The sequence below is a fragment of the Carassius gibelio genome, chromosome A11 (genome assembly GCF_023724105.1).
Source record: "Carassius gibelio isolate Cgi1373 ecotype wild population from Czech Republic chromosome A11, carGib1.2-hapl.c, whole genome shotgun sequence".
In the NCBI taxonomy this organism is placed as follows: Eukaryota; Metazoa; Chordata; class Actinopteri; order Cypriniformes; family Cyprinidae; genus Carassius; species Carassius gibelio.
Window position 1 is genome coordinate 21,947,787 of NC_068381.1, and position 12,267 is coordinate 21,960,053.

Consider the following 12,267-nt stretch of genomic DNA (forward strand, 5'->3'; position numbering starts at 1 on the left):
CCACAAACTGATCACCTCCATGCCACGCTGAACTGAGGCAGTAATTAAAGCAAAAGCAGCCCCTACCAAGTATTGAGTACATATACAGTAAATGAACATACTTTCCAGAAGGCCAACAATTCACTAAAAATGTTTTTTTTTTTATTATATTGGTCTTTTGAAGTATTCTAATTTGTTGAGAGTGAATTGGTGGGTTTTTGTTAAATGTGAACCAAAATCATCAATTAAAAGAACCAGAGACTTAAACTACTTCAATCTGTGCATTAAATTTATTTAAAACACAAGTTTCACAATTTGAGTTGAATTACTGAAATAAATGAACTTTTCCTTGACATTCTAACATGAGATGCTCCTGTATATTTGATTTAGACAAGATAATAAACTAGTCCCATTTTCCTGAAATTGTTTTTTTTTTCTATGCTAGTTACAGGAATATATGGTCTAAGTGTTACCATTTTTTCATGTTTCTATGCACACCGAATTAAGGCCTGAACCTGAGGTCCTAGATGTTATTTTACAACATGCTGACCCTCCTAAAGCCAGGGAAAATGTCAACCTGTGTCTTTCAATAGACTGTACATCACATGAGCTGAGTCTAGCAGATGTCTAGTTATACACAAACACAGACAATGTGAATAAAACAAAACGATACTGAGATCCCTGAACGGTAACCTGATTATTTACTCTGCTTGGGATGTTCGCCATTTTATATTTGCCGCAAAATGCTTGCAGTCACATCAAAACAGGCTGACAATACATAAATAAAACAAAATAGCAATACACTTATTATACAGGGTTAAATGAAGTAAATGGTGCTCTGAATGTGCTAATATGCCACAGAAAACAGGACAAAAGCATTATCAGCATTAAATGTCTGTTCTGGAACAATTGGTTTCATGTTCTACATGACTTTTTTTAACCAACACAAATTTAACACATTATGCTTTGTAAAAAAACATCCGGAAGCTGTGTGGGATCAGGAAAGAATGAGCGCTCGGTTTGGGGCGTGAGATTTTAAAGAGCGAAGGTACCGCCTGGCTTTCTCCGTCATGATCAGCTGGTCTTGTGTCCGTCCACAGACAACCGTTTCCCAGACTGGAGACATCTATCAGAAGAAGAGAAGGACAAGGATATTTTAGGATTTAATTATTGTTCCTGGAAATTCAACAGTAAAAGGATTTGATTGTTAAATAATCATATGATAATGTCTATTTCTGTCTAGTGAAATAAACACTTTATTTACAGGAATAGTTCACCCAAAAACTAACTTAGATGAAAACGTGTCGTCCTCAGCCCATCCCAGATTAGGATCTCATATGACCAGAGGGTAGGGCTTGTCCCAATACCATCTATTGAGCTTCGAAGCTTCGTTAGTAATCAACACCGAATATTCAAAGCTGAAGGGAGGGGCCGAACATACTCTTCTCTCTAATAAAGGCAGGAATCTCTGTGTGTCTGTTTGCATTTATATTATGTCAAGAAGGGTTCATCCAATCGACTTCACGCGTGGTGGGTGTGTTGCTGCGGACGCAGGGGAGTGCAGGGTCAGATTTTGGTGCAATATGGACATGCAACATATTCAGAATGAATAAACTCTTATTAAACTACAGACCAGCACGAGCAGGGCTTATATGCTCCGAGAACAGACACTGCACTTGTTATACAAACACACAGGTCTGTAAAGAGCAATCAGTAATGTAGCCACAATTGTATTTTTTGGGTGGCCTGGGCAAAAGTGAGCGGGCACTAGGCTAACTAACGGACTAACGGACGAGTCCAGTGGCTTAGCACAAATCAGTGGACCTCAACCATGAAATCAGATGGATACATCGCAAAAGTGTATGCACATTTCTTAGCTTTAAACAAGGAAGGCTACCAATGGATAGCACAAAAGCAACATGCAAACTTTGCCCAAGAGTTATGCTGTGAACCTTTTAATCTCAGTCAATTCAACAGAAAGTGAAAAGTAACTAAAAACTGACGGCACTCTCGGCATCTGACTGCTTTACGGTGCAAAAATGTGTGAATTTATTCCCTTATCCCGAACACTGGTGGGAAGTAGCTAAATAAAAAGAGAGAAGAAATGTATTTAGTGTTAAACAAGTTGTATTTTTTTCTTTAAAAAAAAAAAAGAACGTCTGTGCTTGAAATAAAGCTTTTTTCACTGATGATTGCAGTGTTAATACTTTTAATTATAGGCTATAATTCACTGTATTATAAATCTGTTTAATAGTAAACAAATTAAGAAACAGGTGCTGTTAATAGCCAGCATCAGTCACAGAAATGATTAAAAATAAACAGGCTATCTTTGTGAGGACGACTGAACACCGTCTGAGCTCAGATGACCTCCCAATCGATCTGACAGTAGTGTGCTCTCAGCTTCAACCGGCCACACGTGGAACTGAAAGTCTTACCGTTAATAACAGACTGATGGACAGACTTTCTCCCTCGTGAGAGAGAGTTTAAAACATTTTTTTAACAGAATTATGCATTGCTGCTGTTTTTCTAAGGTTTTCTAACACAGCTGCAGATCACGGTCCTACTAAATGGATGAACGCATGAATTTACATGTGCAACAGGCCCCAAACCTGGATAACACTCCTGTCAATCAAACTAATCAAGAATGATGCAAAAACACTATTTATTTTTAGTTATTTGAGATATTATTATAATGCTCTACTTGTGTTCATACAGATAAAAACATTTTTTTATTATTTAATGAGAATGAAAAATAAACGAAAGAAGTTCAACGAAGTGTAATAAACACAGCAGCATACTTTCAATAAACAAATTACATTTTTATCATGTGTAAAAATTACTGATTAACATCGGGGGTTTTTTACACAAACAATATACGATCAATAAACAATGTGCCGTTTCAGAAAATAATATTTTTGGATGATTCATCCCTTTAACAACACGTAACCAATGTCTGTCATTAAAATTAAATTAAATTAAATGTATGCATTTAGCAGACGCTTTTATCCAAAGCGACTTACAGTACATTCTGGCTATCAATTTTTACCCATCATGTGTTCCCGGGGAATCGAACCCCTAACCTTGCGCTTGATAACGCAATGCTCTACCAATTGAGCTACAGGAACACTAGTATTAATATAAATAGTACTAGCATTAGTGTCACTGCATAATAAAACACTTCAGTTATGAACTGAGCCAGAACAGAAGAACGAAACACACTAGCTGTGTTGTGAGGATCTACTATATCTGCACATGACTGAATCAGTTATCTCTGGTAGACATGTTTTCGTCAGATTAACAGCACTCACAGGTATCGGAGGACTCGGTTTCAGTGTGGTGGGCACAGGTTTAGTGGGCGGCCCGCTCTCATTCGGGCCAAGAATGAACCCTTGATCCAGCAGGTTCTCTTCCTTCTTCACTGCACAAGAGGAGACGAGAGAGAGCGACCGTCCCATCTGAGCCTGGGGTTCAAAACACAAACACGATTAAATCTGCTCCGTGATGCTGGGCACACACAAGCCCTTCGCTCCGGGTCCTGTACCTTCTGACTCGTCTGGACCACCTGTTTAATTTGCAGTTTTCGTGCAGCAGCGGTCTCACTGCAGTCAATGACATCCAGAGCCAGAGACTTACGCACTTTCTTCATCGGCGGCCGGTGCTGAGAAGAGACATGTGATTAGACAGAGCTGCAAACGGGCTGACGGATGACATTTTAAGCCATTTAAAAAACATAAATATATATATATCTTACCACTTGTTTGCGTTTCTTCTCTGCAGGAGTTTCGTCTTCTACGATCAACTCAATTCCTGCCTCATTGCGCAACATTTCTTTAAGGTCTTCCTCCAAGTTTGGGGTCGGAGGCTTGAGAGAACCAAAAGAGACACAAAAAACCCAGGATCAACACTAGAATATCAGACGGGAGGTTGAGCATCAGTGAGATCTGCACGTGACCATAAGTAAAGCTCTCACCAGGGGCCGAAGGGGGCCGTATTTCTCCAAGGCGTTTTTAAATGGAGTGGGGGTCCGGGGGGTGGTGTCCAGATTAGATTTGTGATTTGGTGTGATAAACCTACAGGAGGGCAGATGAAGAGTTTAGCGGTGACACACGATGTGAATAAAGCTCTGTGTGACGGCTCAGACGTACAGGGAGTTGTCCTTCAGCGTGAGCGGGGTTTTGTCCCGGTGCAGGGGGGTCGAGACCAGGGCCTTCTGGCTGCACACAGGAGTCGACGTCAGAGAGGGATTCTCCAGGTCCAGCGCGTCCTGCTTGGTCCACTTATTAAAGAACTGTACAAACAACAAAATAACATATAAACTCTGCACAGTAGACGAATCAGATCAGCCAGTACATTGACCCTAGCGAACTGCTGTTGAGATGAACACACGGCAGGGATGTGAGAGCGTCTGCTCACCTGTGAAGGAGAGAAGGGCAGGATTTTGACCGGTGTGCTCTTGGGGGTCCTGGAGTCGTTGGGGTCAGGTGACAGGGCGATGCGTCGGCGGGTGCGGCGGCTCAGGATGGACGGAGGGGTCGCCCCGCCGGGGGAGATGGGGATCAGTTCCCCTTTGCTGCCCTTGCTGAGCTCCTGCAGGGTGCTGCCCTCCAGACGAAACTGCAGCAGCTCGGGGCTCTGGCTCTCCTCCGGGAGCTCGAAGTCCGACATCGTGCACCAGCCCTCCAGATCCTGCGAGAACAAGTCATTACTGCTGTCAGACCGCAGGAAAACACCCCCACCTCACCTGACAGGGTGACATCAGCGGCTATCCAGCTGTCACTCAAGTGGCCACGCCCTTAATCATGCAGAACTCTACGGCTTAGTATCATTTAAATGCATCACAGTTGTCACGAAGAGTAGTTCAGTAGTTCAAATAGTTCAAGCAAGAATACATTGCCGAGTGCTGTTATCCGGATGAGTCTGTGTTATTAGCTTTTACAGGTTGTTATCCAGGGATCACGTTCCTCGGAAGGTCGTGACTGACCAATCAGAATCAAGTATTCCACAGAGCCGTGTAACAAATAAAGATACTGTCTCTCAAAAGAGAGAGTCATTTCTGAGTTGCTTTAACAAACCTGTAGCACACAGACTTTACAATCATTGTGATTGCTGTTTATTGTACTGCAAGAGCAGTTATAGGGTTAATACAGGAGACGAGCGAGTAATCAGACGTGATACAGTTGTTCTGTGTTCTGATTAAAAGTTAACAACGTGTCTTTTGTCTGTCGTTCTTCAAACATTACGCTAGTTTCCTTTCATCAGTGAGCGCTCGGCTAACATCCACCAAGTGTTCACAGTTTAGCAGCTAAACTTCACCTGCATAAGTGTTTCTGTATTATGTCATTATTATAAGAACGTATTGGAGCAGGAGCACTTTGTTTTATGTGAAGGTGCTTGGTCAATAGCAGCACTCACTAACTGGCTCATTTAAACCTGTTGTAGTGGACTCCAACACAATATTAGGACACTTTACAATACCACATGACCTGCTCTTTAAGTCACTTCTGTCTTGGTTTCATGAGAGAGACAGCGAGAGGCTTACGCCTGGGTCAGATCTACACTCACTCAGCATCAGGACTCAACAAGGAGGATTTATTCAGGAGATGAGGAAAATCTCCAGCCAATTGTGACTGGAGTCAATGGTGTTTGATTGGATGCCCAGAAATCAACAGACATGACTCCTAGAAACATGCATAATGCAGTCAAAATTACAAATTTAGTTCTCACAGCTCAATGATAATTACACATTTGTGAATAAGTTATTTATTAGGAGTTAGTTATTTTGAGGGCATTGTGTTTGGTGTCAAAAAAAGCAAGATCTTGTCAGGAATAGTGTGTTTGAAGAAAAGATAGCAGCGATCAACACCAAATGACCCTTTTTTTAACACGGTTTTAAAAACAGTTGGAGCCTATATGTAGGACATAATCCACAGCTAGGTTGGTTTGGTTTTTAACGCCAAGTCATTTCTTATGATTTTATTCAATAATTATTTTGGGCTAATATTATGGTGAAAAGTATATATTCAATTTGATTCCAATTTTTATATATATATATATATATATATATATATATATATATATATATATATATATATATATATATATAAATTTGGATTGAAAAAAAAAACACTTTGCAATGGTATCAACACACACACACACGAACAAATGTCAAATATATACAAACAAATTATGTGACAGATAGAAAGCTGTAATATGCAGATATCAGAAAACAAGCCATTTTCGTTAGGTATTTTATCTGGGGTTGTTAGATCTAAAATTGAGCAGAGAGAGAGAGAGAGAGAGAGAGAGAGAGAGAGAGAGAGAGAGAGAGAGAGAGAGAGAGAGAGAGAGAGAGAGAGAGAGAGAGAGAGAGAGAGAGAGAGAGAGAGAGAATACAAGATGTTCATCTCTGGCCAATATATTTCACATGATCACATTACAGAGCATTTTTTATCATCACACATATCAACTGTAATATGCATGGTGTGGCGTATGTGATTTGATGACTACAGACAGCAGCGGGTGTTTTGGGGCTGAACTCACCCCATCCATCAGCTCCATCACCTCCTTCAGTGTGGGGGCTGCTGAGGGAGAGAGGAAGCCGGAGCGGTCCATCACCCACGTGGACCCAGCAGAGTCTCCCGCTTCACTCCTGGGGCTCGCTGGAGCCGTCGGGGTCTGGGGAGAGGACGCAGCTCTGTGTGCAGCAGAGGAGACCTTCTCATGTGCATCAGCATCCTGTCAACACAAGAGCAGAACCAATGACTTTCACAGGATTACTGCTCAAAGACACCGCTGATAAACACAGCGTCAGACGAACCACCACAAGATTTAACCCTAAAAACCCACCGTATCTGCCTTGTGCAAATCAGGACAAAACCTTCCTACTTCTGTCATCCGACTGATGGTTTAGACTTTACATCAAGTAAACCATCCACCTTCAGCACGTGAGAATAACTTGTGATATTATTAGTAATACTTCGAGATGAACACTAACTGGAATGAAGCAGCTCTGCTTCACTTGATCATCCAGACATCAGGTTTAGTTAAAACGTGATCTTCAAGCGTCTGAGGAACGAGTGTTTGTCCGTCTCTCAATCATTGTATTGCACTGCATTTTATGTTCAGCACTGAAACATCATCTAACCACTAAGACACTCTCTGGCTCCATCACAGCACACCTCCACCTGTGGAGCACAGATCAGAGATGAAGCACACACCTTCCCCATCGTCTCTGTGTCCTGAGAGGGCTGCTGAAGCACCTGCTCCGTCTCCTCACTGTCCGGCTGCTGGAGCACCTGGAGCGTCGGCTCCACACCTGCATAAAAACCCGTCTCCACCTTACGCTTGATGGTAGAGTTCCAGTGGTTCTTCACAGCATTGTCCGTTCTGAAAAAAATAAAATAATCTTCTTAACTTCACAATATACCAGTCTATGGAAGATCCCAATCGTTAGAGAACACGTCAGTATTGTGACACACAAACTCACAAATTAAAAAGACAATGTCAGGATTGTGAGCGGACATTTGCCTGGACTTTATAACTCACAACTGTAAGTTTATATGTGAGAAAAGATTTCTGAATTGCAGGATGCAAACTCACACACCATGAGAAAAAAAAAAGTGTCTATTGCGAGATAAAGTTGCAATTTTCTTTTCATTTTTATTTTTAAAACTTTTATTCCATGGTAAAAACAAGCTTCTACCATAAATAGATTTTCCTGATGGCTTTGGCTTCGTTGAATATGAGCACTGCGCGCTTCAACATCAAAACGTGGCACGGGTGATTTTATATAAACGTGTGTTTTTTTTAAAAGGGAACCAATGGTTTTAAGAAAAGTTGTAATTTTCATTTAATCTTTCCTATAATGCGTTTATTTAATTTATTTACAGAATTTACAGCTATTTCCGCCGTTCCTAAAGCGCCTCCTGCTGGCAGAGAAGTAGTTTGCACTTTCAATCAGCCCATCTACGGTTTAGATTCACATTATATACATCTATTTTTCCCCGGGGGAAGGAAAACAACAGACAATATGGAAACACATAGAATGGAAGTCACTGTTGTTGGACAAGAGTGTAATCCAGCCCAACTGTACAAGGATAAAAGACAACCCTAAGATCTCCAGTGCGTTCACCTTCCAGGGAGCAGTTTGGCGATCTCGGCCCAGCGGTTACCCAGCACACACTGAGCCTTGTAGATGATGAGATCTTCCTCTGGAGTCCAGGAAGACTTCTTGACGTCTGGATTGAGGTGGTTGTGCCAGCGCTCTCGGCATTGCTTCCCGAGACGGCCCTTCAGGTGCTTGGCCACCATCGCCCACTGCTTGTTACCGTACTTCTTCACCAGCTCAATCACCTGGACGCACATTCAAACAACCATACAGGTTCAGATCAGGACTACTGCGGTGCCAAGCCCTAGGAAACCCATGAGAGTTTTGGTTTTTCCAGGTAGAATTTTTGGGGGATTTTGGTGACAACTGTCTGAAAAATAAGTAATTAACCCCCTGACCACTGTATCTCAAATAAAGCCTAGATCAAAGTAATCATTTGACTGCATATATATATATGGTTCATATTATTTTAACTGTTAAGCAAAGCATCAAATGCATCAAAAAGCAAAAGTCTGTACTTTTGCAGAAAACTAGGTAACTATTCTAGTGGTACTAGTCCAATATCAGCATTGTTTTTTAGGTGTAGCTCTACTTTTAATTCATTCATCCAAAATTTGCCAAATGGTAAAACATTCAGGGTTACACAGTAAATGTAATTCTTCTGGTTAGGTTTCATTATTCTGTCCCTGATTCCTGCAGTGTTGAAATCACACATCTGTGTCACTTACTAAAACCTAAATGAGAAATTGGAAAATTAATGTAGAATATACACCACACAAGCTTTCCCAGCTTGTTTAAAAGAGTTTTTTAGCTGTTTTGTCTATACATCGTACCTTCTCATCCTCCTCCTTTGTCCAGGGTCCTTTGACGAGATCAGGATCCAAAACTTTGAACCAGCGATGCTGACACTGATGCTCGGATCGAGTCTTCAAATAAACAACAACAAAGCCCACCACCGTTAAAGCCGACTGCTACAGACCGTTAAATGTGGAGACACAAAAGCTCCAGAAAACGAAGCTAACAGCTTTCTGAACGCTCTGTTGATGTACAGAAACACACTTACAGGTAAAATGCCAGCAATGGTTTTCCAATCATTTGGTCCAAATTTCAGCACCAATTTCCGCAGCTTATCATCCTGGAAAATACAATAAAACCAATAAATAAATGCATACAGCATCTTTCATTTTTGAGAAATAACTTACGGGTAGTTTATGGTCTGTCATAATGTCAAACAGTTTCTGCAGTGATTTTAATTGTTGTTTGTGCCTAAACTTCACATTACATTAGACAAAAAGGGCTTTTCATTTGACTTTTCCAATGGTATGTAACACAGATCTATATGTCGGTTTAATTCCTCAGAAAACAACTACTCTCTCTATACTGTGATGTATAACCATACCTCCACCTGAGTCCACTTCACCTTCACTTTCCCACAATCCTTCTGGTCAGCCACATCAGAGTCTGTGTCCTGACACATGGCCTCCTCCTCGTCCTCTCTGTTCACACACACACACACACACACACACACACACACACGTTTAGGGTTGGGGAAACAACACGGACTACAGATCAGCAAACTCTGGCAGCTGTGTGTTGATGGTACACTACACCATTTGGCAGGGCAGTGTTTACAATGTTAACCAAAACCAGATCAACATCGAGGAAATGTGATAACACTTTCAACCCCATCTCTGGGATCTTCAGATGTGCTCTGTGAAATGTAAATCACCACCTTTGCACTATCAATCGACTAGCATGTCTGGCTAACAGTCTCAGTGCATGCAAAAAAAAAAAAAAAATAAAAACACACACACACATCTGGATAAAAACTAAGGCATGTATCCCATAGAACTGGTTTGGATTAGTTAATAGCACTACAGTGTGTCTGTATAATGCTGAAACTGCTCGGGTGCCGTGAGTTCGAGCTCTCTTTGTGTTTTTATATTAGGCGGGGTTCAATGAATCTTTCACAAACTTAATGTCAACAATCACTACAAACACAGATATTTATTTAAATGCACCAGATGTGCTCATTCTCATCCTAAAGCAAGAGTATAGAATACAATTACACTAAACATGCAATAATAAAATACTTTATGCACTTACCCGCGCGCAAACCACGACATTTCCCTAATGTTTGCTCAAAATGCACCAATAAAACAGCCCTTTACGAGGACAGCGCGCTGCATCCATACACACACACAAACATCTGTGGTGTTAATGAGACGGTCGAGTAAATATAATAAACACTCTCATTAAACAGCGCAAAAACATCCGCCAGCTAAACATGTACTACTGCGCGCCCAAGTTTCTATCTCGCGCTTCTTTTTCACAGGCATTCCCGCGAGTGACGTCAGCGGAAACACGCTGCGCACGCACCATCCAGACGCAGAACGTGCGCGCCCGCAAACACGTGGACGCGCTTCATAAGCGACAAGATATTTCTTATGTTATTTAAACTAACCAAAAAATATAACAAGAAAATCTACCTTTGTATGTTTCTTTTAGTACTTTATAGTTATTAATTTATGAATTAATTTGTTTAAAATCGAATAGTAATTTTACACCATAGATGTATTCATTTTTAACTTCATAATTTCTGTTTAACACAATTTATCTTTATAGCCTATAGCGATTATAGCATAATTTAGCTATTCTAAATATGGTTTCATCACTCAAGTTCATGAAATTACTTGGTTATTTTAGTATCTGCTGAAGTCAGTCAAAGTGTCCCGTCACTAGACAAACTAATCTTAAACTTGAGTAAATGAGTTAATCAAGCACAGCTATAAATACAAGCTGAGTCTAATTAACGCCATGCTTTCCTGATGGACGCAGGACAAGACAGACCTGGTAAAGTCAGTACAGGTATATAAAAACTAACTTTAACCTTTTACATTGAGCCTTAAAGAATGTTTTTCATCATTAATGCTAAACACAGTTGATTAAATAATGCTTGTTTTCTAGAGCTGGCCAGGAGTTATGAGGGCCCGTCGCTGTCTGACTTTGACCAAGGCTTTTGTACAGACCGGAGTCTGTCTTTATCAGCCGTTTCAGCCGATGGCTTCCTGAGACCAAACAAAGGTGTTGTCCTGGAGTATTCAGAGCCGGACTCTGCGCCTGCACCATGTCTGAACTACTCCACGAGTCTCCTGTCACCTTTGGTTGTCCTCCAGAAGCCCGCTCTCTCTCCGGGCAGCAGTCTGAGCAGCGCTCTGATCAGTCCAGTGCAGGGCCAGTCCTCCACACCCTACGAGAGGGTTGTGTTTCAGAAGCCCGTCCTGGCCTGCTCGCTGGACCTGTCCTGTGTGGATCTGACCACCACACACCCATCATGGGAAGTGTCTCTTGTGAAGGCCCTAGTCGAAAGCCCAAAATCATGTTTGGAGTCCACATGGAGTCCTATTAACCTGTCGGCACAGTCACTGATGTGGTCAGGAATGTCCCCTCACCCAAATGATTCGGAGGAGCTTCAGCGCTCGTGGAAGGAGATGGTCAGGCAGCGATCTAGTCAGTCTTCTGCAATCCCAGATCTCCGAGAGGAACTGAGCTCACCTAACTTGGCCATTTGATCAAAACCCTATTTTAGGTATGCAATCCTAATCTTCAAAAAAAAAATCTCAACTTGAGAAGGGTTGTTCTAATATGCATTTATTATATTTTATTTTACAGGCTTCTTGCTGCGCTTCTTACTAGAACCGTATCGATGCTTATGTAAATATTTATAGAATGTATTTAATCAAAAAATAAAGTTTTGAAGTGACCTGCATGCATTAGTGTTACAAAAGATCTGTCTTTTTGTGTGTTGGGGGCAAGTGTGAGCTTCCTGCACGGGACCATGACCTGTTTCAGTGTGCACCGTGACCATAACGGACCGCTGGTGAAAATGCTGCTGTTGTCCCGTCCTGGGACTGCTCTTTTGGACACTGGGATGTCCAATCCTAGTCTCTGAGGGCCAGCCTCAAGCCGATTTTAGCTCTAACACTCATGCCTGGAAGTTTGTAGTGAGCCTGTATACTGTATTGGTGGTGTTTAAGGTTTGGGCTGGACTCTGCAGGGCAACAGCCCTCCAGGAACAGGTTTGGACACCCCTCCTCGAGTCACCTGGCATTTAGGTTCAGCTGACTGGCTTGCATCAATCTGGGAATAAAACAGAGCAAACATGGTAGATATAAAAATGT

The 12,267-nt window shown here is 41.6% G+C and overlaps 2 protein-coding genes across 2 annotated transcripts; one reads left to right on the plus strand and one right to left on the minus strand.

The window, feature by feature from the left end:
* Positions 1 to 382: 382 nt before the first annotated feature.
* On the minus strand, positions 383 to 10,851 carry LOC128022661 (myb-related protein B-like). Its single transcript, XM_052610424.1, has 14 exons — positions 10,193 to 10,851; positions 9,486 to 9,582; positions 9,150 to 9,221; positions 8,920 to 9,012; positions 8,111 to 8,331; positions 7,197 to 7,365; positions 6,520 to 6,714; positions 4,393 to 4,665; positions 4,125 to 4,267; positions 3,950 to 4,049; positions 3,731 to 3,841; positions 3,521 to 3,637; positions 3,288 to 3,440; positions 383 to 1,105 (listed from the first exon to the last, which is right to left on the minus strand). Exons 1-14 carry the CDS (start codon positions 10,210 to 10,212, stop codon positions 977 to 979), a joined length of 1,893 nt encoding a protein of 630 aa, XP_052466384.1. The 5' UTR covers positions 10,213 to 10,851; the 3' UTR covers positions 383 to 976.
* On the plus strand, positions 10,789 to 11,855 carry LOC128022676 (uncharacterized). The gene is made up of 3 exons (XM_052610461.1): positions 10,789 to 10,954; positions 11,054 to 11,675; positions 11,759 to 11,855. The coding sequence occupies exons 1-2, from the start codon at positions 10,915 to 10,917 to the stop codon at positions 11,656 to 11,658; spliced, it is 645 nt and encodes a 214-aa protein (XP_052466421.1). The 5' UTR covers positions 10,789 to 10,914; the 3' UTR covers positions 11,659 to 11,675; positions 11,759 to 11,855.
* Positions 11,856 to 12,267: the final 412 nt, after the last annotated feature.

Coding starts and splice junctions, on each gene's coding strand:
- LOC128022661 (XM_052610424.1), bottom strand. CDS start 10,212: ATGTCGTGGTTTGCGCGCGG. Junction 3,638..3,730: donor AGAAGAAACGCAAACAAGTG/GTAAGATATATA, acceptor GTCTCTTCTCAG/CACCGGCCGCCGATGAAGAA. Junction 3,441..3,520: donor TGGTCCAGACGAGTCAGAAG/GTACAGGACCCG, acceptor TTTGAACCCCAG/GCTCAGATGGGACGGTCGCT.
- LOC128022676 (XM_052610461.1), top strand. CDS start 10,915: ATGGACGCAGGACAAGACAGACCTGGTAAAGTCAGTACAG. Junction 10,955..11,053: donor ACCTGGTAAAGTCAGTACAG/GTATATAAAAAC, acceptor CTTGTTTTCTAG/AGCTGGCCAGGAGTTATGAG.